The sequence below is a fragment of the Monodelphis domestica genome, chromosome 7 (assembly GCF_027887165.1).
Source record: "Monodelphis domestica isolate mMonDom1 chromosome 7, mMonDom1.pri, whole genome shotgun sequence".
Taxonomy (NCBI): domain Eukaryota; kingdom Metazoa; phylum Chordata; class Mammalia; order Didelphimorphia; family Didelphidae; genus Monodelphis; species Monodelphis domestica.
The window spans coordinates 91,974,545-91,999,172 of record NC_077233.1 but is presented as its reverse complement, the minus strand read 5'-3'; the positions used below and the strand labels follow the sequence as shown (position 1 = coordinate 91,999,172).

Sequence of the window (24,628 nt, the reverse complement as noted above, 5' to 3'; positions counted from 1 at the left end):
ATATATATCATATAAAAAAATGTGAACTCAATTTTATTCCAACTCTTTTTGTTCTGAGGCTGTGAGAAATCCATGGGGAAGTATAACCAGGAATCAGACTCCATTCTTAGGCTTTGAGATACAAGTTGGCTCTTGATATGAGGTAGAAAGAGTTTGTGTGGGGGAGGGGGAGAGAAATGAGAGGGGGAGGGGGGAGGAAGGCAGTAAAGAGGAGGAGGAAGAGAGAGAGATAGAGAGAGAGAGAAGATGAAAGGTAATTTCAGAGTGGAAGACACTTGAGAGTAGGTAGTGATGCTGGGAAAAAACCTCCAGTAGATGGTGGGAGTTGAGGGTTGTTTTTTTTTTTAAACCCTTACCTTTTGTCTTAGAATGTATACTAAGGATTGGTTCCAAGGCAGAAGAGCAGTACAGGCTAGGCAATGGGGGTTAAGTGACTTGCCCAGGGTCACACAATTAGGAAGTGTCTCAAACCAGACTTGTAGCCAGGACCTCCTGTCCCTAAGCCTGGCTCTCACTCCACTTGAGCCACTTAGCTGACCCTGAGCTAAGTATGGAAGGAAGCCAGGGAAGCTAAGAGGCAGGGGTGAAGAGAATTCTAGCCATGGTCATAGCCAATGCAGGCACAGAGAGGAGAGATGGAGTATTGAATTTAAGGAACAGAATCATTTCAATGTGGCTAGATCATCTGGAGGTTTGTTAAATGCAAGAAGACTAGAAATGTGGGGAGGGGCTAGTTTGTGAAGAGCTCTAAAAACCAAAGGACTTCATATTTGATCCTAGAGATAATAGGGAGCCACTGCAGTTGACTGAATAGAGGAGTGACATGGTCAGACATACATCTTAAAAAACAACGATGCTTATTTATTTTTAACATTAAAAAAAACCCAAAACTTTTGAGTTCCAGATTCTCTCTCTGACCAGCCCTGACTCCATCCATTGAGAAGGCAAGCAATATGGTATCTATTATACATGTGAAATCATGCAAGGCATATATTGTAAGGAAAATCGCTTAAGAATGAATAGCATATTTATAAAATCCTCGTCTCCTGGAAGGAACTCTCAGGAAAAATGATTTCATGGCTAGTTCCTGAAATTTTTAAGACTGGTAAAATAAATTAAAGGAGAAAGGGCCACCCTTTAACATGGGCATGGAAAATACCCTGGCTCTGAGCAATAGACCTTGTAAAATATTACACATATTACAGAGCCCTGATGAATGGTAGGGTTGCCTGTTCCATGTTTTATCCCACCCTTTTTGGTGCCAGGACCACTGGACAGCTGGAGCTAAGAAACAAATGTGCGACTCTTTTTCAAAGAGGAAGAAGGTAGACATTCATAAGAGGAAGCAGCGATTGCCAAGGAGTGGTGATGGGGATTCATAGGGGCCATCACATGAAAAGTCATCTAGTAAAGATCAGAGGAAAAAGAAACGAGTCATGGTGAAGCAGGACTTCTATAATCTGTGGCAAAAGTTGGGGGATGGTTCTGAAAGTGGCAGAGAAGAAAGATTGAATGTAGGTAGGTGCTACAGTGCTGGAAGTCCATTCCACAGAGTCTGATTCTCCCTCCTTGGAGGGGGTAGACCCTGAGACCCTGGGAGACCTCATGAAGATTTCCTTACTTGAGGGAATTGTCCACGCTGGTAGGGGAGAACCTAACTTTGGTAGTTCATTGTTAGTTTGAGTTTGGTGTTCCAATGAAATGAGACATTCAAAGATTTTTCAACAGTCAAAAGAGAACTAATAACAAGAAATGGGAATGAAGGGAGCCTAGAAGTGGCACATCTCAAGCCACATTACAAGTCAGTAATTAGTGAAACAATTTGGAACTGGTTAAAAAATAGATTGAGCAGTGTAACAGGTTAGGTACACAACACAAAGAACAGATGTTTGTAATAACTTCATATTTAATAAACACAAAGATCTCTAGATCCTGGGGTGATGACTTACTATTTGACAAAAACTACTGGGAAAACTGGAAAGCAGTATCCAAAAAAAGATTTAAACCAACATCTTGCACTATATATAAAGATAATTTCCAAATGGGGATGTGACTAATATATTAAAGGTTGCCTCATAAATTCAATAAACATGGAAAAAAAATTACCCATCAGATCTGTGGTTTGGGGAAAAGTTCATGACCAAACAAGGAATAGAGAGGATGAGAGAAGATAAAATGAATCATTTTGATTACATCCAATTAAAGCTTTTCATAAACAAATCTAATAAAAACCAAGATTAAAATATCTATAAAGCAAATTCCTCTGATGTTCCATTCTCAAAGATTTATAAGGAGGAATTGATTCAAATTTTAAAGAAAAAGAGTCATTCTCCTATTGATAAGTGGTCTAAAGACATAAATAGACAATTCTTAACTGGAAGAAACCCAAGCTACTGCCATATTAAAAAAAAAAATACTCCAAATCCCAAATAATAAGAGAAATGCAAATGAAAGCAATTCTGAGGTTTCATCTCTCACTTATCAGAGTGGCAAAGAAAACAGATAAGGAAAATGATAAATATTGGAGGGGCCTGGGAAAACTAGCACATTGATGCATTGTTGGTGGACCTATAAATGGGTATAATCATTCTTTGATTTAATTGAAAGCAATTTGAAATTAGATAAAAAATTTCTGAACAGTGCATACTCTTTGAGTCATATATACCACTGCTAGGCCTATACTTCAAAGACATTTAATAAATAGGAAAATGTCCTTGATGTACAAAAAAATATTGATAGCAGACCTTTTTGTGGTGGCAAAAAAAGGAAGATAAAGGGATGTCCATCAGTTGAAGAATGGCTGAATAAGTTGTGGCATATGAATGTGATGGAATGCTGTTCTGCTATAACAAATGAAGAAATAGGTGATTTTAAAAAGATAAAGGAAAGACAGATGAATAGATACAAAGTAGACAGAACCAGAAAAAACAATTTAAATTATAAAATCGGTATTGTAAAAATGGATAATTTTGAGGACTTTGAAAACTGGAGAATGACTTTTGTATATTGCTGTTGAGAGAATTTGCTTTGATTGACTATGCGTATTTGTTTTGTTTTGTTTTGTTTTTTGCCAATGAATTCAGGGGTGGGAGCGAGAGAAATAGAGAGGTGAGGTGGGGTGGCTACAGATGTGCAATACACTTTCAGATAGTTTTACTTTGTTAAAGAAGGTCTCTTCTGAAGTAAGAATTATTCTTAAATGCTTGTAATGCAAAAAATAAAATACAAGCTTAAAACCCCCCCTCAATAATACATAACATTTATACATTAAAGATTAAAAGCTAGTCTAGACATTCCCAAATTGAACACCCACTTAGATTTTTGTTCTTTGCTGCCCCCCCTCCCCCATTTTTAATCCCTGATTCAGGATTACAAAGTTTGTTTGCTTACAACTCCCTCTGCCCATTAATATTTTCCCTCTTATTCCACTCCCACATCACTAATTGTTCCCTTGTTGAGTTTGATGTGCTTCTGCCTCAAATGGTGTGTGTTCAATTTCTCATTGTTTGTTTTAGAAGTGAGGTTGATCTAATGCCCACTCCCTTCACGCTTTCCTCCATGTTTGTAATACTCTTTTCATGCATTAAAATCATGAGAAAATAGCAAGTTCTTCTCTTCTTTCTCCTTTTTATTGTATTCCTTTTACACTTCCTTCTCTTTTCCCTCTTAAAAGCTCCAGAAAAGAATCAATTTACTCCTAAACTCTGTTTTTCTTATTTCAAAACACTTAGATCTTAAGAAGACATCTTTTGAAGAGACACTTGTTTTCTGTCTCCATTTAGAATGTCAGTACTACATCCTTAAACATCCGCTTTCCATTTGTTTATGTAAGTTTATCTTCCTAAGGTTTCTCTGGACTTTTTGTGTTTGTATTTCAAAGTTCTTAGTCAGCTGTGGTCTTTTAATCAGAAATGTTGAAAGTCCTCTGTTCCGTTAAAGCCCCTTTTTCCTCCCCACCACCTCAACCTCATTACTCAGATTTGCAGGGGGAGCTAGTTTTGGTTGTAAGCCACTATCTTTTATTTTCAGAATATTGTATTTTAAGATGTCCTTATATTTTTAATAGAAGTTGCCAGGTCTTGTGATACTGTGTTTCCTTGGTACTTGATCTGCTTTAAAAAAAAAATTGAAATATTTTTTAATGTGGGAGCTCTGGATATTGGCAATAATATTAATGTTTTTTTTTTCATTTTGAGGCTTTTTTTCAGTAAGTGATTCATTAATTCTATCTTAATTTTACCCTGTGGTTCTAAAAGATGAATAGTTCTCATTTATGATTTCTTGAAATATAGTGTTCCAGGCTAAATCACAGTGTATAATGATTTATTTTTCATTTAAATAAATTTAATATTTTCAATTATTCAATTATAATAATTTCAATTAATAAAAATCTACCTTTTCTCCTATGCACTTTTCTCTAGACAAGAAATCAAAACTCTGGTAAAAGATATAGTCAAGCAAAATAAATTCTCAGGGTGTATCCAGTGATATATTTTTAAAAATCCTTATCTTCCATCCAGAATCAATATTGGTTTTAAGGTCAAAGAGAGGTAAGGGGACACACTAAAAGACTTGTCTAGTGTCACATGGCTAGGAAAGATCTAAGGCCTTATTTGAACCCAGGACCTCCTGTTTCTAAACCCACTGATCTACCTAGTTGCCCCCTCCAATGACTCTTAATTATCTTTGACTAATTTTTCAGGTAAGTTCTTTGTGATATCATTTAAAAAATATTTTGATGTTATTCTACCATTTCTTAATGTTGAATGGAATCAATCATTTCTGTTTATGACAGAATACAGCATCTTCAGGGATTTCTATGTTCATATTAGGACAAGATGCTTGGGATCCTTAAGCCCTGGGCAGGGGTCCCCACACTTTTTACACAGGGAGCCAGTTCACTGTCCCTCAGACCACTGGAGGGCCGGACTATTAAAAACAAAACAAAACTATGAACAAATCCGTTTACGCTGTCTGGGATAGCAGAGGCTGCAGCGCTGGCTGGGATGGGCCTGTCATACCTTGCACAGGCCCATCACTGCCTCCACTATACCGGGCAGCAGTATACACAGTGCGGAATCTCCTCCTCCAGATCTCCGCTCACCATGCTGAAGTCTTCCATCAGGCAGCCACATAATCCTTTGCGAGGATGCTTGTTCTCATTCAGTTACTCTTAGAACAAGGCGCCATGCATAGGATTACGTCACCGGAAGTGAATGACACTGAGCTTGGTGGTGCCACCATATACAGTACATCCTGTGCTCCTTTCACTGACTACCAATGAAAGAGGTGCCCCTTCTGGAAGTGTGGAGGGTACTGGATAAATGGCGTCAGGGGGCTGCATGTGGCCCCGAAGGCAGGTTTGGGGACCCCTGTCCTGGGGTGATCTGATCCTACCATTTTACAATTTTACCATTGGTTCCTGACAAAACCATGCTGCGACTGCAGCTACTTCCTTATCTCCTGTCCCAGTGCTTTCTCAGTTTCCTGCTGCCTCCTAATAAAAGTACTGCAGGTTATAGCTGTCTAACCCATTTCTGATTATTTTGGGCTTGTTGATCTGGGCTGATGGCATTCCCTTTCCCATTGTCCATGGGTTTTTGGTGCAATTTTTGGGTGAAAGGAGTCACCATCGCTTCTCATAAGACGTTTTGTTCATTATTCAGTCTAGCATGAATCTAAGGTAGAGTAGGTGTGGTGAGAAGTGGAGAAATTCAGCAAACTATTTTATTTCATGTTATTTAACATTTTTATCAGTGATTTGAAAATAGAGTTGACATGCTTACCAAATATGTAAAAATTCATAAAGCTGGGATGGACAACACATGAAATAAGTAACAGGATTCAAAAAGATCTTGACAAGTTAGACCATTAGGCTGAATTGAGTAAGATGAGTATCTTTACACATGAGTTAAAAAAAATCAACTTCAGAAGGGGCAGCTAGATGGTTTAGTAGATAGCCAGGCTTAAACATGGGAGTTCCTGGGTTCAAACCTGGCTTGGGATACTTCTTAGCTGTCTGACCCTGGACAAGTCATTTAACTGCAATTGCCTGGCCCTTATTGCTCTTCTGCCTTCATTGGTATCAATTTTAAGACAGAGGATAAAGTTTTGTTTTTTTTAATCAACATGAGAAGTACAACAAAGGAAAATTGTGGCTATACCAATTTTGTCTGAAAATTTCAGTGGAGTGCAAGTTCATTGAGTTGTGCAATATGATGACCAAGAAAGCTAGTATAATTTTAGGTCATGTTAAAAGTATTTGGATGTTCAGGACTAGGATACTAGGATCACAGATTTAGAGCTGGAAGGAACCTAGTCCAATTCCCTCATTTTACAGAAAGGAAACCCAAACCTAGGGAAGTGAAGTGACTTACTCAAAGTCAAAGCTGGGTTCTGAACCCAGGTTCTCTTGCTATAAAGGTCTCTTTGGTCAATTATGGTCAGACCACATTTAGAGTATGAGGTGCCATATCCTAGAAAGGGAATAATAAACTCAAGTGGCCAGAGCAGGGCAAACAAGATACTGAAGGACCTAATGTTCATGGTATGTAAGTTGTGGTGAAGGAAGCTCAAGAGGTTAGTGTGAGAAGTCATGGAAGACAACTTCAAGGACTATCATATGGAGAAGAGATTAAGCTTCCTGATGGTCCCAGAGAGAAAAACAAATTGAGACAGAAGTTGCCAAGAGGAAATCTAGACTTGAGACAAGAAAAAGAATTCCTAACAATTAGATAATCAAAAAGAAATGAAGAATAAATCATGTTCTGGTTTAACTATGTCAGGCGTTAAACTAAGTACTACACAGATATGAATGCAAGCAAGATATTCCTCACCCTCAAGTTTACATTCTAATGGGGGGAAAGACAGCACACAAAAAGGGGAATGCACCCATAGTGACACAATTTGGAAACATCTAGGAATTGAGGACTGGCTCAGGGTCAGATAAGATGAAACCACACTTATTTGAGCTGGGAGGTGGTTCCAAGAAAAGTCTAAGAATGATCTGAGTAGTTGGTTTTCTCTCATGGAAATTTTTGAACAAAGTCTGGATGACCACTTTTATTTGATGTAGATGGAATTATTGTTCAGTTACAAGTTGGACTAAATGGCCCAAGGCCCCTTCCAACTCTGAGATCTCTGTTAGAGAATGGAACCAAGTCAGAAGAATTCGGCTTGAAGCCTGGCTTTCTTAACAAAAAAGTTTGGGGAAATTATACTGAGTCTCAATTGTTATCTGGAAAAATTAATTCTATTTCCAACCAATTAGTTAGCAAGCATTACTACAGGAATATATCTGTTTCAAATACAATGCTAAGTGCCAGGGGTACCAATACAAAATGAGTCTTTGTATTCTATCAGGAGATTATATATATATATATGTATATGTATATGTATATAAGATAAAGTATTTGTGGGGAAGGCACTAGCACCTGGGAGGCTGGAAAAAGAGGAAAGGTTCCTTCTAGCTCTCACTTGAGCAGAATTTAAGATAAGGGGATACTAAGAAGTGGAGGGGAGGTGGCTTCATTTCATACAGGGAGAACAGTCAGTTCAGAGGTATGGAGACTGGAGATGGAATGTTACGGATGAGGAAAAGAAGTAAGGTCAGTTTGACAGGAGTGTAGTGGACAGGAAGTAGCATATAATAATGTTGGAAAGGAACATAGTGAAAAGCTAAAAAGAGGATCATTTGTGATCCTAGAATAGGAAGCCACTTGAATTTGAGCAGGCAAACGCCACTTTTTTTTTTTAAGCCTTATCTTTCGTCTTGGAGTCAATGATGTGTATTGGCTCCAAGGCAGAAGAGTGGTAAGGGCTAGGCAATGGGGGTCAAGTGACTTGCCCAGGATCACCCAGCTGGGAAGTGTCTGAGGTCAGATTTGAACCTAGGACCTCCAGTCTCTAGGCCTGGCTCTCCATCCACTGAGACACCCAGTTGCCCTTGACACATTTTTTTAAGGAAATCATTTTGGCAGAAGTATGGAAGATAAATTGGAATAGGGAAAGAAACTTAAGGTGACCAACTACAAGACCTTTGCAATAGTCCAGGCTAGGGTTGATTTAGGGGATAAACTAAGGTGATGGGCATATAGAAATTAAGGGAACAGATTTGAGATGTTATTCATGTAGAAATGGCAAGATCTGACAACCAACAAAAGTGTGGGGGTGGGGGGAAGTCAAGTTAATTTTGTACATGAAGATACGCCGATGGGACAGGTAGGGAAATGGTAAGGACAGCCCTTCATCTTACTCTCTTACTAGACTATAAACTCCTTAAGGACAAAGCTTATCTTCCTTAATCTAACCCTCCTCAGGACCAATAGTATTCTGCATGGGGTAGGGACATTGTTTACTGAGTTTAAATAAAATTACACCTTAACCTGAAAGGACGTGGAGTTTATATTCAGAATACATCATCTTTTGTTTCTACCTCTAGTACCCAGCAACCACTTGAGGGACAACACAGTCACAAAAATTTAGCTCTAATATAGGGTGGGTTGATTACAGATAAGTCAAAAGAGTACAAAATAGCACAAAACATTTCTTTTGGTTATTTCTTTCCTTTCTTATGTTTTGGGTAGGTCAATACAATCCAAAATCAAGAAGAGCTTAAAAACAAAACCAGTGTGAACTAGGAACTATGATGAGTGACAGGTGAGCCTTCAGTAAATTTCAAGTTTCTCATTACCTTCATGGTAGAGCCCTTATTGCCAGACAATGAAGTAAAAGCGATGTGAACTGGATGACATGGGAGGAAGTCTCATCAATTTTGACATTGAGGACTAGTTCTGCTATTTTATGAATTATCATCATCATCTATGACCAAGGGACGATAAGCAAAAAAAAAAAAAAGCTGGCAAAAGTAGAATCCATGTTGCTTCTTTTCTCTTAAAGCCCTTACCTTCTGTCCTAAAATTGATACTACACATTGGTTCCAAGGCAGAAGAGCAGGAAGGGCTAGGCAGCTGGGGTTAAGTGATTTGCCCAGGGTCACACAGCCAGGAAGCATCTGAGGCCTTGTTTCCAGTCCTGGCTCTCTATCCACTAAGTTACCTAACTGCCCCATGTTGTTTCTTCTTAATGGAAGCAATCATATTAGTGGAATGGGGAGAAAAAAAAGATTATTTTTGTTTAAACCTCTTCCGTCCTTAGTTAGACTTCAGTGGAAATCTTGGTCACAAATACCATCCTATCGTCCTAGAAGATGGACTGGTCAGCTGGTCTCTAATACCCAAGTCTTATTCTCATAATCTCCTTCCTTCTCCCACACTTCCCAATATCATCAGCAATTTAGGTCCTTTGGAGGTTGCTTCTTTCTCTCCTATGTTTTTAAAAATTCCAATAACCTGCCACTCAAGACTTGTAACACCCTCCTTACCAGGCTTATTACTTCCTTCTCAAATTGGTCCTTCATGCCAATGCTAGATAATCTTTCTGGTCATGTTGCTCTGCTTCAATAGTTCCCAACTTTACCAAGTAGTAAGTCCTTCTGAAGTATTTCATTGCAACTCTAATGTACTTCTTGCCTAACAATGGCATAATAGTTATTTTCCTATTGGTGTCAAGAGTCTCTCCTTTCTTAGTTAAACTCCACGATGACAAAACTTGTATGTCTTGCTTAAACACTGATTAGTACAATATTTCTTTGTTTCCTAAAAAAACAAAAATGGCTAGGCAATACAGGTTAAACAATTTGCCCATAGTCACACTGCTACAAAGTATCTGAGGCCAGATTTGAACCTGAGACCTCCCTTCTTTAGACCTGGCTCTATCCACGGAGACACTTGGATGCCCCTCAGTATTTCGAACACAGGAGAGACTCAATGTTTTTTTCTGAATGCCCCACTAAGACACTGAAGTGAACCTATATCTCAAGTTCGTCCTGGGTTACCCCCCTCACCCTAGCACTGCTAACCTAGAGAGTGATCGAGACAAACACCAGGATACAGGAAGTTTAGAAAACTGCCTTTATTCTCTATTAGTAGTTGGAAAAAAATTAACTGATACAGAAAAAAGTTTAGTCAGCTGGAGAGGAATGAGAGTTCCAAGGGGGACTTTGGCCACCAACAAAGAGAATAGGTAGCAAGTTCCCCTAGGAGATAAGGGGAGCTACCCACCACTGTAAGAGTAAGAAATAAAGAAACATTTTATATACCAACTTGAGTTCATCCCAATTTCTGAACCATTGCATTGCCTTGGGGGTGGAACCAAATCCCCACTCACTAAGCCCAGCTCCAGGGACAGGGGTGGACACTGGGTTATGTTGTGCAGAAAAGAACTGCTAATGGCTGTCATTCACTGGAGAAACTGACAAAAGGGGGTTTTAAATGTTTTTCCATCTGACTTTATGTTCAAATGTACTTTCTTAAAAAAACAAAACAAAACAAAACAAAAAAACAAACCCAAAGAGACCTTCTATAGAGATAACAAATATCAGTATTAGGAAATCCAATTATACAAAAAATACTACATCTAAGCTGGGGTAGATATATTTATTTTTTGGTAACATACATTAAGTGGCACTAATTACACAGTAACTCTAAGGTAACTAACATGAAACCACAGAACTGTAGCTTTGCCACAGCTGCATGGGGACTCGCCATCTTTGGCTTGTCCCCCTTTCAAACAATTGAATAATACCCCAGAGCTATACCAATAAAAGCCTTGTAAGAAGTCCTGCTCTGAAGTGACTCTGTATTTATTCCCCAGAGGGCCCTGCAGCTGACAGCAACAGGACGTGTTAGGTATAAAAGTAGTTAAAGCCCAATTCACAAAAGTTATCACCTTTTTCTCTTTCTAGAAAGAAGCAAGAAGTTAAGAATTCCCTTGAATTAGTGCCAGATGTGCTGGTTGGGAGAATGAGGAAGGTTATTAAGAGTAATGTCAGAGGGACCCTGGTGTGCACAGATGTGTTGGACACAGACTGTCATTAAACAATCATGGTTGGCTTCTAAATACTGGTAGCAAGATGATTTCTGATTTGTAAATCTCTTAAAGTAAATTATAGAATAAATGAAAAAGGCCAGTAATCATACACTAAGATTAATAAACAGCACTTCAAAAATTAACCGAGTGAGGGTTGGGCTTTCCATTGTGTTTATAAGACAAGGCACCCGGATTTTTTCTTTCCACGTCTGGCTTGCAAAGCCGCTCTTGTGGCCATTTCAAAAACCTCCCTCACACCGTCTTTGGTCTTTGCTGAACACTCCATATACCCAAATGCACCAATTCGATTTGCCATATCTCTGCCTTCTTCAGGTTTCACCGGCTCCTGTGAGTGGAGGGAGAAAGAGAGAGATTTTACTCACTGGATCAAAGACTGTCACAGAGCTGGAAGAGATCATTTATTCCATCCCCCACATTTGACAAAAGAAGAAATAAACACAGAGAAGTAATTGAGTTGGGACATGACCCCAGAGTCTCTGATATGAGCTAAATCTACTGCTCTCTATAGTATCAGTCTCAAAGCCACTTCCCTCAGAGACCATAATTGTGTCAAGAGCTTCTCTTTTATATCGGCAAAAATGAGGAGAATAAAGATATTGATTTAAGAGTGGAAGGTATAGAAAGGTCTTCTAATATCAGCTCCTAAGAGAGGATGGTGGATGGATTTCTGACCTCAATATATAGAGGGACTAAAAACCCAGACAGGCAAATTCTGGTCTGAAATATAAGACAGTCATTGAAGAATAAACTCAGGACCCCAATGTCTCCTGGGCTGTTTACCCTAAGGGCTAATTACTTCAATTCTGGTAGAGAAAAAAGTCCTCATGAGCTCATTATCTTTATAGTCACAGAGAGTTTGAAGGGACCTTGGAGACTTCTGAATCCATCCAGTACGACATCCTAATTTTACAGATGATGAAACAGGCCTATGGAAGTGAAGTAATTTGCTCAAGGCTGTGCAACCAATTAAGCAGCAGACCCAAGGTGTCAAAGTAGGTCTCTAGTAACTATTCTTAAAGCATTCCTTCAGATATGCTTGATATATTCGATTGATGGAGTTGGAAATAATCATCTACCTATGTTGTCCTCCTAAGCCACTATTAACATTCATTTTTGGTGGAAAAGGATCTGTTTGAACAAAAATATTTATAGCTGTGATTTTTGTGGTGGCAAAAAATTGGAAAATGAGGGATGTCCCTTGATTGGGGAATGGCTGAACAAATTGTGGTATATGATGGTGATGGAATACTATTGTGCTCAAAGGAACGATGAATTGATGGATTTCCATAAGAACTGGAAAGACCCCCATGAACTGATGCAGAGAAATAAGCAGAACCAGGAGAACATTATACACAATAACTGAATTACTGTGGGATGATCAAAAGTGATTGACTTCGCCACTAAAAGCAAAGCAATGATCTAGGACAATTCAGAGGGACTTATAAGAATGTTATCCATATCTAGAAAAAAGAACTGTTGGAGTAGAAATTCAGAAGAAAACATATGACTTATCACTTGTTTATGTGGGTATATGATTTGGGGTTTTGGTTTTAAAAGATTATTCTATTATAAAAATGAATAATATGGGGGGGGGGGGGGGCGGCGCACGACACAGCTGGGTAGCTCAGTGGATTGAGAGCCAGGTCTAGAGACAGAAGGTCCTAGGTTCAAATCTGGCCTCAGATACTTCCTGTGTGACCCTGGGCAAGTCACTTGACCCCCATTGTCTAGCCCTTAGCACTCTTCTGCCTTGGAGCCAATACACAGCATTGATTCTAAGACAGAAGGTGAGGGTAAAAAAAAAAGGTAAAAAAAAAAGAATAATATGAAAATAGCTTGTCAACTTCAGGAGGGGGAGGGAAGACAACATGAATCATGTAACCACGGGAAAAATTTTAAAATAACAAAACAAAACAAAAAAATCCCTACAAACATTCATTTTTGATGAGTAGTTATTATATAAAAGTGATGGGCTCATGATTTTTAAAACAAAAGAAAAAAAAGCACACAATAGTCTTAATCCCACTCATTCCTATTTGGAATAATCATGAAAGTAGAGATTTCTTAGGACATCAATATCTGATTCTTTGGCTCATAAGGTCCTGAAAGCAGCAGTTTATGGTAGAACACCATAACAGAATGGGCCTGGAAGAGATTGAATGCAGGCCTCTCATATTTTACTGATAGATAACCTGAGACCCAGAAAAGGAAGGCTATTAAGTGGATGGCAGAGTCAGAACTGAGAGTTCAGCTGACCCACCCGTTACTCCTGTACCTGCTACTTCATGACTCTGGACAATTCCTGAGCCTTTGGATCCCCAGTTTTCTTCTTAACTAGGGAGATAATTTCTGCTATTGTGAGTGAAGCCGCAGGCTATGATAGTCAGGCTCCTACTACTTTGAATCTCAAGGTTTCTCTAGTCTAACATGTCTCCCAGGGATGGGATGGGCACAGAGAATATCTTCCAGATAGTCTTGCCCAAATGGATAAAGGTCGAGAGCAGAACAGTCCCCCTCTACCACCCCCCACCCCCGTTAGTTATAAAGATGCCAAAAAGACATGAGGCTCAGAGCCTCAAAGAGAGCTCAAAGCTGCTCATAGGAGGTCCTCTAAATATTGACCTTTTCCTTTTAGAAATATTCTAACACCCCATTCAGGACATGCCTGTTTCATCTTGGCCAGTTCCCGCCTTGTGTGCTCATCATTTCGAAGATCCTTCTTGTTCCCAACCAGGATAATGGGCACGTTGGGACAGAAATGCTTCACCTCTGGGGTCCACTTCTCTGGGATGTTTTCTAAAGGGACCAAAAATAAAGAGTCATGAGAATGTGTAAACACATAAAAAACTATGGAGAGAACTTTAAATTGCTAAGGTAAAGCCAAATATTCAGTGAAATCCCTTTGGTTTCATACTTTGGGGAAAAGGCAAAAACTGAACTCCCCCAAACAGTGCAAAGACACTATTAATTTCTTGGCATTTCCAAGCAGCCACATCAAAGTTTAAGTTTATACAGTATTTCTTTACCACCATCCAATGAGATATAGATAGTTAAGGCAGTGGAGACATTGTTCCCATTTACAAATGGGAAAGTGTTGGCTGAAGTAGAGCTAGTGTTTAAAGGTAGCTGGTACAGTAGATAAAGAGTGCTGAACCTGAAGTCAGGGAGACTCATCTTCATAAATTCAAACCTTGCCTCAGACACTTACTAAGTTGTATGACTGTGGGTAAGTCACTTAACCCTGCTTGCCTCAGTTTCTTCATCTATAAAATGAGCTAGAGAAAGAATTGGCAAACCACTCCAGTATCTTTGTCAAGAAAATCCCAAATGGAGTTATGAAGAGTTGGACACAAATGAAAAATGACTGAACAACCCTGAGCATTTAAATCTAGCTCTCTAATTAAGTACACATTTTCACAAGAACCAGTTTGGCTGCCACAGCGGGAAATGAAATAAACTTTAAAATTACTTTAAGGCCAGTGTGCCAGAAAACCTTGTCTGTTCCAACCCCCTTTAATTTAAAACTTTGATAAACTCTCTTTGTTTGTTCGTTTTGAGCTTATCAGGGAAAGTTTGGCTTTTTGCCAACCTTATATATTTCAGACACAACTGAAGGATGAGAACATGTTACTAATTTTTGGCAACATTATGGCAACCTTAAAAGAGGGTTGGGAAGTTACTTTAAAGACAATTTATTCTTATTCCCCAAGTTTGAGACATTTACTTAATTCCCAAGAATAGAATCAGGAAAGGCATTATGCCACAAGGTCAAAATATTCCCTCAGAGATAGGAAGCTTCATTTGTCACAACACAAAATAATCAACACCTCATGGTAGTTCTCAATGACAATATTTTTCAGCATACAAAATAGAGAACATGATGATGCTTCACCAACTACATATACTGCTAATACACTACTATTTCTCTTCTGGCATTTATATTTTGTCCACATCTTTCTACTTCTGAACAACCTCTTTAGGGGGAAGACACACACATGGAGTAACAGAAACAAAAACACCTTGGATACCAAGGCAGAATTAGAACTGAAAAGACCTTGGCTCAAGCAACAAATCTGGCTATTTATTGTCTATGTAACCTTGGGCAAAGTGACTTGCCCTCTGAATTTTACCATCTGTATTTATAAAGATAGAGATATGACCACTTATATGATCTACTTCATAAAATTGTTAATGAGAATCAAATGAGATAGCAGATATGCAGCATTTAGAAATATCGTATAAGTGGAAACCATTATAATTGCATTAAACAAAATCAGTATCATTCAGCATTGCAAATGGGGAAAAAAACACCAGTTTTTTAAAAATAAAAAATCTCAATGAAATAAATTTATATTTGGAATATACCCTTTCCCCCAGGGTGACCAACTTTCAAGTTCTGAAATTGTATGCTCAACTTGGAAGTTTCTCACATTGCTATCCTAAGTTTACTGGCTTGAAAAGGCCTGACTATGTCATGGCTATAAATTATACATCACAGAAAAAAAAAAAAGATCAGACAAGCCAATTCCTGAAACAGAAATTTCTTCCTGGGACAAAACAGTAGCTGCAAAAACTAGTGTTTCTTTAGATGTAGACATATTAGATGGCAGGACCTTGATACTGTTATTGCTGTTTCTCTTCTTGGAAGTACCTACTATTTCTCAGCTGAGTTCCTTTAATTTCCATGAACCCTCCCTCAAACTGTTGTGCAATCTGGCCCACATCTCACCATATGACATTTTAACTGCTTAGTACATGCAGCTTGCTACTTAGTGATAGGAAGGGGGGAGGCAGAAGAATATAAGTCTAGCATTACAACTTACTTAACAGGAAGCTACAGTCAAACAAATGTAAGTTTTATTACTAGATGTACATTATTAGATTATTACTTCTTCCTCAACATATTTACCCACTCACAAGCCTCTGTTACTTACCTAAACTATCAGGGCTATCGATGGAAAAACACATAAGTATAACATCAGTATCTGGGTAGGAAAGAGGTCTAAGGCGATCATAATCTTCTTGACCAGCTGTGTCCCACAAAGCCAACTCTACCTATATGAAGATAACAGGAGAATTATTCAGATAAGGTCATAACTCATAAATAAAGATGAAGTATTCACTTTGTACAAAACAGATCCTTTCAACAGCTGAAAACTTTTTGGTTACAAAGTGAAGTGCCATTTTACATAGATGAAAGCCTTTATGTAGAAAGGTTGAAAGAACAAATGGGGCACAGACAGTAAATAGTAGAACTAGTCTTTGAATTTAGGCCCCTGGAATTTAAGATCAGTACTCTTTCATACTATATTGTGCAACTTTCTAAGCCCAGGGGTGGGACTGGGCAGGGCCTAAATAAATTTTATAGCACGACTGGAGATTATTCATGACCTTACAACTCAGTCACTAAACTCTAATGTAGAAGGGGAAGTGGGCAGAGTCAGAAAAGCATAAATATGAGCTGCCAAGGAAACCGAATGAACTATAAATAGCAATTTACTGGCTGAAAGAGTATGAGCTAGTTCAAGAGACTTTACATTTGCACAAATACTCCAGCCTAACCTTCCATGACATGCTCAAGTCAGAAAAACTCTAGAACTCTCATTTCAGTGCCTCTGTTAGCTACAACAGAAACAGAGTAAGAGGAAAAAATGTCCAATGAGAACTGGCAGAAAGAGAAAAGAAAGTAAAGCAGGACCCCTTTGTTTGAGGGCTGATGAGACTAATGGAGATTTTTTTTTTTCATCTGAGGATAAAGCTGAGCAGGGGGTGGGGTGGGTAGTATATCTGTGGGGATCATCAGCAGTAGAAAGGCACAGATTATTTTATGCCTTATCTATAGACATTCTATTTATAGGGGAATATCATAAAAGAGATCTCTATCACCTTGCTCTTCCTAATTTCAAAAGGTTTATTTTCTGTAGCAAAGGATAAAAATTGACGTACAACAACAAAAACACAGACTTAAAGGTGGAAGCATTTATTTAGGGTCTACTATGTGCCAGGCATTCTACTAATCATTTTTACAAATATTACCTCACTTGGTCATCGTAACCCTGTAAAACATTTTATAGATGAGGAAAAAATTTTATAGATGGAGAGAAATTAAGTGATTTGTCAATGGTCACAGACTGGATTTTCATGGAATTTGTTTCTTCCTGACTTCAGGTCTGGTATTCTCTCTTGATGTTTATTTAGCCTGGCTGTAGGAATTAATCCTTAAGGATTTAAAGAGTCCTAAAGATTTAAGATTCAGCACCCCCCTCCCCCTAGCAACAGTTTAGCTTTGGAAGTTGGGAAGGACAGACCTTCTACCTTTTCCCATGATGGTGGGGAGGGAGCACTATGCAAAGTGTTCACTTAAAGGGCATTATCAGGGAATACTATGGATTAAGACAATCCTGGGCCTATATGTGCTTTTCCTATAAACCAAGAAATTTAGACTTCATAGAGGTCCTTTCTAGGTCTGTCAGATATACAGGATATATATTTTGATTTCTACAGAAACAGTAATCAATCTGGGAAATCTAAGATGCACCTTCAATTACTTATCACTCTAGTAACAAGTTACAACTTTCAATATAAACTTATAAGGGTAAAAGCATGATTCAATAATTATTTTGGTTATTTATCCCACACAATAGCTATTTAATCACAGCATGTAACATAAAATGGGACCATGATTAGATTGCTAAGTTGTCAGCTGTACATTTGGCCATAATATCTGTGGCACCTACTTCAGAGGGCTGTTGAGGTTTAAAAAAAATGCTTTGCAAAACATAAAGCACTCTCAGTTTATTATTACATGGTATGTATCCATTTCCATTTTAAAAGGTTTTACAAAAGAAATAAACCTGTTTGGTGCAGTATAAGTACGCTCGAATGGTATTTTGAGCTAGGCTCAAATCTTGATAACCATTTTCTAGTTTATATAACTGTGGGCAAATCACTACTTCTGGTTGGGTTCAGGGATAATGGGAGTTGAGTTAGGTCCATTTTCAGTTCTAAATTCCATAACCACTGTCTGTTAAGAATTCTCAGCTGTGAGTAGTACCTTATGGAAATGACATTCTAATCTTTCAACAGATAACTCAGCCAACTCCTGTCATTGAAGATTTTCCTTAAGGAGAGTTTTTGTTAGCACACTTTTCAGTCAGAGGTCAATAAAGATGAAATATCAGGGAGCATCTGGACCTATGGTTCTCTCTTTATGGGGGGGGGGGGGGGAGGGGGAGGGAGAAGGGGCATTCTCCTCTTTTCTTCCCAACAAGGCACTTACTTCCCACAAACCCATAGCACCAGTAAGTAAAGTTTTAGTATCATGAGTAGAGTTGAGCAATTTCTGTTAGGATTTTTCATCCTGTTTCCTTGGCAATACTGTCCCTCTTGAACTTATACCTGGCATTACTCCACTAGGGAACTGGCTTTCTCTTCTGTTCCAGCTACTGCCACCACTTCCACTATCTAACAATGGATGTCTCTCTTGATCCCATTTACTTTTGCTTACCTTTTTTTAACCCTTAAAAACATTTCCCTTCCAAGGAAGTTCTTCCAGTTCCCTTGGAGATGTTTTTGGAAAAATGTAATTCTCGATCTCATCCATAGCTTTACTCAAAGTATTTTCAATAGTACTAAAATTAAAACTCCAAAACATATCAAAACCAAAAATATGATCTTTAAAATGGAGTCAATGGAAATATAATGGAGAAGAAAGAATATTGACTATTTTAGGCCCTTTAAGGTCTAGAATATAAGGCAGGCTATTACTATCTACTTCATGTATTGGCCTTCACACATATTAGTTAACCTTTCAGAACGTTCCCTTTGGCCAAGATTTTCATAGATGGCAGAAATCACTTGGCTGAATAAGTTCTAGGGTCTGAATAGGCCTCCAGGCCTCATTTGGATTCCTCAGAAATTGAGTTAGAATAGAAGGATGAAAATAGTGTCTTAGATATATAGTCAGCTCCCCTCATTCTATGATTCTCTGTACCAGGATACACTGACTACAACTGTAGTCTGCATGAAGAAACCATGACCAGTCTTTTATCTCTCATGATAGTTCCTGAATGACTCATCAATGCTCTCTGATTTGGAGGAAGCACAGAATATTGGAAAGAATATTTGATTTGGTGCTGGAGGACCAGAACTTAATCCCAACTTGTGTGACTTTAGATAACTAATTTCACCTCTGAGCCCCTATTTCTTCACTGATCTGTAAATGCAAAATGAAGAAGTTGAACTAGATGATCTCTAAGGTTTATTTTGGCTTTTAATCCTACGACTTATGGAACGATTAAAGTCTAAGTCAGTTAAATATGGCCTCAGATACTTCCCTAGCAGTGTGACCCTGGGTTAGCCACTTAAACCCAATTGTCCAGTCCTTATGCTCTTCTGCTTTGAAACTGTTACTCTATACCAATTCCAAGATAGAAGGCAAGGGTTTTAAAAAACAGAAAGTTCATTTCCCCAAGCCTTAGACCATCCTATACCAGTGTTGAACCTCTATTTTAGTTCCTTTGTCTGTCCTGTCCACATTCAAACAACTTCTGAAATCCCAATAATATAGCTCATTATCTCTTCCTCCCCCAACTCTGAACTCTGCCTGTCTAAGCAACTAACTCTAAAAACACTTAACCAAATTATGCCTATAACAGAGCTCTCGTCTCTAAGCACAGTGCTTTCCCCCATGATTATCTGTAACAGAAGGGATAAAAAAACTCTTGTAATTAACAAATGAAAAAAGGAGATCTATTTGCAGTCATTAAACTCATGGATATCTGTAGTTTAGAGGTTCAGGAGGGCGAGAAATATTAAGTGGGAAGGATGAGGGTGGCTGAAGTGGAAGAGAAGAGGAAGTGTGATATAGTCTAAAAGGGAGGACAACTTATAAGAATGAGATCTATGTTCTTGTTGTGTGATTTAGACCAAGTCACTTTTCCTCTTAGAGCCTCAGACTCCTCATCTGTAAAATGAAGACGTGACTCTCTTAGGATTTAGTGCCTGGCATGTAATCATCAATTAATAAACACTAAAGGGGTTGTAAGAAAAACACTTTTGGGTTAAGTAATAAGCTGTCATAAAAGTGCTTACTGGTTAGATTCAACAATTGACTCTGTCTAATGACCATTTAGAATACCATGGAAAAAAGATATACCATGGTAATATAGTTTTACCAATAACAAATACAAACTCCTGGTCCAGCATGTGATAAATAGCTCTCTTCCATAATATGCAGGTATAACAAAAATGCTCTTTTCTGCTGCAGATAAAGCTTCAGCATGTGGCACATGAAAGCTATGTCTGAATGTAAGGATGGGATGGTAAACCAAGAAATGTAATCTAAATTATGGGTTGACTGTAAGATCATTTTCATTCAAAATCTTACTCTAAAGAAGTGAACTTCCTTTAAGTCCACATCTGTTGATAATGGCAAGATCAGGAAAACAATGCAAGAAGCTTTCTGTTTGAGGAGTATTCCTGGTTCTTTTGTCACAGTTTGGAAGAAAAATAGCTAGGGTCAAATGAGAGGTACATGTAGCCAATTGTGGTTACACCCAGCACATGTAGATACATGGTTACCAGATATACCAGTAGAGTAGGTGGCGGGAAAAGCAAAGTTTTTAGTTATCGAAACCACTGGAACAAGAAGTTCTGGGATTTGCTAATTGTCCAAAAAATACAGGGACTGAACATAATCAACTTGGAAGCTAGATGGATTTTCCAGACTGGATGAATATAAATCTTATCAATGAATAGGCAGTAATATATATAATTTAGAAATAGACTAGGATAAGACTAAGATATTTTCAAAAATACTTCTGAACACTGCTTTGACGTTGGAAGTCTCTGTCTAGTCTATCTTATAATGGACCTAGACTGGGTCAATGCTTAAAAATGAAGGGATGAAATTTTATCTTTTAATACCACTCTTTTGACCTAAAGACCTTACTCTATGGTCTGCAAATATATTTGAAAACTATACATTCCCACTACTTTTATGTATGACACAATAAGTAGCTCTTTACAGAATACCTGCTTACCTGTTTTCCATCCACTTCAATATCTGCTACATAATTTTCAAACACGGTGGGCACATAAACTTCAGGGAACTGGTCTTTGCTAAATACAATCAGCAAGCATGTCTTCCCACATGCACCGTCACCAACTATAACCAACTTTTTTCGGATGGCGGCCATAGCTGGAAAACAAAGAAAGAGAGAAATTTAATTTGATGATCAAGTACATTTACCAAAGTTGCTATGTAGCCAATTGTGGTTACCCCTAGCATATGCAGATACAAGGTTACCAGTGTATACAGGGCAGGTAAAAGGAAAGGCAAGGAGCTTTTATCTTCCGTTCATAAAATCATTGGAACGGGTAGCCCTGGGATTTTGCTACTTGTCCAAAAATATAGGAATTGAACAGAATCATATTAGAAGCTAGATTTTCTAGCTGGGATGAAAATAATTGTTATCAATGAAATATGTGTATATTATGTGTTTATGCATGCACACACGCACGCACGCACACACGTTTAGGACCTAGAACAGAGATTTCTAAACTTTGTAAATGCAGAAACACTCTCCTTCCCACTTCCATTCAGAACCATTGTTTCTAGGCAAAGACAGCCACTTTCATATCACTTTCTAACCTAAAACCATTTCTTTCCCAATCAATAGAGACAACATGTGTTGCTGTGAATAGAACAGTGGGCCCAGAATCAGGAAGTCCCGAGTTCAAAATTGAACTCACAAGCTGTGTGATCTTTGGCAAGGCACTTAACCAATTTGCCTTGGGTTCCCCATCTTTGAAATGGTGATAACAACAGCACCTACTTTCCAGGATTGCTGTGAGGATCAAATAAGATATTTGCAAAGCACACTGTCTGGCACATGGAAGATGCTACATAAATGCTAGTTATAAATACATTAAAAAAAAAAAAACCCATACCTTCTGTCTTAGAATCAATACTGTGTATTGGCTCCAAGTCAGAAGAGCGGTAAGGGCTAGGCAATGAGGGTTGTGACCTGCTCAGGGTCACACAGTTAGGAAGTGTTTGAGGCCAGATTTGGACACAGGACCTCCCATCTCTGGGTCTGGCTCTCAATCCACTGAGCCACCCAGTCGCCCCCTATAAATATTTAAAGTCCATTTGTTTAGTCTTTAGCTAACAATCTAAATGTAGCATAAGTCACGGAAGGGAAAAAAGGCTTGAGAAATAGGAAATGGAGGTTATTTGCTGCTCTGATTCTCTGTCTGTAAAGGTGGGCTAGAGCACTTAATCATCTAGTTTGTATCCTTCTCCTAAATACTTCCCAAGGTAATTTTCTTAGGGAGAGGGGGTGAATTGTGAGAAGGCCCAGGATAAATGGCTCCAATGAAACTGACACCCTTGAAGAACTCATTTCTCTCCAATCAAGTTGAAGAGTAGGTTGTCTAGAAAAGTCTGAAATATATTTTGGTATAGTGGAAAGAACTGGGGACTTGTAGTCAGAAAAATTTGGGTTTAAATCCTGGCTGTGATACTTAACTGTGCAAGCACAGATAAGACAACCTCTTTAAACCTCAGTTTCCCTACCAACACAATGAAGATAATATAATATTAATCTCATCGGATTTTTTTTTGGTGAAGTTTAATTGAGACAATATATTAAAGCCCCTAAATATCAACTATTATGCAAGAGTGCTTAAATGAAAATACATGAGACTAGAATAAAGGTGACACCCTGTTCTAATAAAAGTCTCCAAGAGCATGAACTTCAAGTATCAGCTGAAAAGCCTACTTAATTTTTTTTTATTTCTATTTTACACATCATGTTGGGAGAAAGAAGATGATGGTAAGGAGGAAAGAGACATCCTTTAATACCTTCAGAGTTGTGGTGACAGATGAGGAGAGAACCAAACTCAGGAGCCTTGGGATCTAATGACTCCATCTCTCTAAAGCTTCAGTTCCTTATAGTTAAAACACTTATAATGGAACTCATTTCACAAGTGATTAAGAAGAAAGCACTTTATGTGAATTATTATTAGAGCTCTTTATAATGACTGAAAGATCCCATGTCAAGGGAAGGCAAAGCAAATCCCATTGCTGAAGGAATGCAGCTTGACTCCCTGTAGAGGATCATGCTGTGTAAAGATAAGTCTGAGACCAATTGGTATATTTTTGAACTTACTTTAGAACCCCTAAAAAGGCAAAGCAAAGAAGTGGGGAAAAAAAACTGGAGGGGATTTTTTTTGGAACATTATTTTATTTGGTCATTTTCAAACATTATTCAATGGAAACAAAGATCATCCCCCCCCCCCATAGCCGACATGCGATTCCACTGGGTATCACATGTGTCCTTGATTCGAACCCATTTCCATGTTGTCGGTATTTGCATTAGAGTGTTCATTTAGAGTTTCTCTGGAGGGGATTTTTGTAACATCTCGAGCTTACCAATATTTCTCCTTTCTTTTAAAACTCTTAACTGTTCATAGCCCCAGACAATTCAAGACTGAAAATACATATTGAATCTTCCACTAAACTATAAACCCCCTAAAGGATATATTTCTTTTTATGTCCTGAAACAACTTCTTGGGCACACTGTAAAGACCCAACAAGCACTGATGTATTGCACTACCACTTTTAAAAACCGCAAGGGAAAAGAAGATAAGCATGATGTACTGGAAAAGCACTGGAAAATGGGTTCAAAATCCAGATCAACTACTGTCTATCTGAATCTAAGTAACTTCCTTCACATTTACCTAAATTTTCTACTGTATCCTTTTCTCAATGAGCCACCTCTTTGTAATAAAGAACTGAAAGGGGTGGGGAAAGGCCCATAATTTCAAAAAAGGCTTAAGTTACTGATGTCTTTGGCCAACCGATTTTGTAAAGAGCAGGGGAAGGGTCTTGGATATGCTAACCTGGCAGCAATTTTTGGATGGTTTTGTTGTTTTTTCCATTTATATTATACTAGTTATTGTGTCTCAGCTTCCCTTTATATCAGTTTATACAAAACTCTGCAAGCTTTTCTATATTTATCATGTTCATTTTAGAACACTAATTTTTTTACATCAATGCATACAATTTAATCATTCCTCAATTGTTGCATAATCTTTGTTTCCAGTTCATATCCCAAAAATATTGCTATCAACATTTTAATGTAAAATGAGCCTCTTTTTGTCAATGAAATTCTTGAGGTATAATATGTCAATGAGTGGAACCTCTGAATCAAAGGACATGGGATATTTTAGCTATCTACTTTGCATAATGCCAGCCTATTTTCTGGAACAATTACATGTCAATTCATAGCTCTACCAACAAATGGCTGAGTGTACCTCTCTCTTCAACTCCCTCCAACACAGATTATTTTCTATCCCATCTTTTTGTTATTTTTAATAATATGGTGAGCACTGAAGCTCAAGGGTTATTTTGATTTGTTTTTTTTGTATAAGATCTGAAGCACTCATTCACATGGTTGTCAATAATTGTCAAGTCTTCTGAGAACTGATTTGTTATCTTTTGGGAAATATCTTTTTTTTTCCTTTTTAAAAAAGCTGTTCTTGGATACCAAATCTCAATGAGATATAATATTTTTCATAATCACTTTATCCTTTTTGTTGAGTTGTTTTTAAGTGCCTGAGTCTTTTCTTCCTGATGAAAGGCTTGACACACTATCTAGCTGTTCCTTCT

At 38.1% G+C, this 24,628-nt stretch overlaps 1 protein-coding gene across 2 annotated transcripts in view; it reads right to left on the bottom strand.

The window, feature by feature from the left end:
- Positions 1 to 9,957: 9,957 nt before the first annotated feature.
- RHOA (ras homolog family member A) overlaps positions 9,958 to 24,628 on the bottom strand; it is a 60,255-nt gene continuing 45,584 nt past the window's right edge. For both annotated transcript variants that reach the window (XM_007499850.3, XM_016424386.2), the window contains 4 exons: positions 20,994 to 21,151; positions 15,885 to 16,005; positions 13,616 to 13,746; positions 9,958 to 11,275 (listed from right to left, as the gene is read on the bottom strand). In XM_007499850.3, coding sequence (XP_007499912.1) covers positions 11,102 to 11,275; positions 13,616 to 13,746; positions 15,885 to 16,005; positions 20,994 to 21,149 — 582 coding nt within the window. In that variant the 5' untranslated portion in view covers positions 21,150 to 21,151 and the 3' untranslated portion in view covers positions 9,958 to 11,101. The remainder of the gene's footprint in view (positions 11,276 to 13,615; positions 13,747 to 15,884; positions 16,006 to 20,993; positions 21,152 to 24,628) is intronic.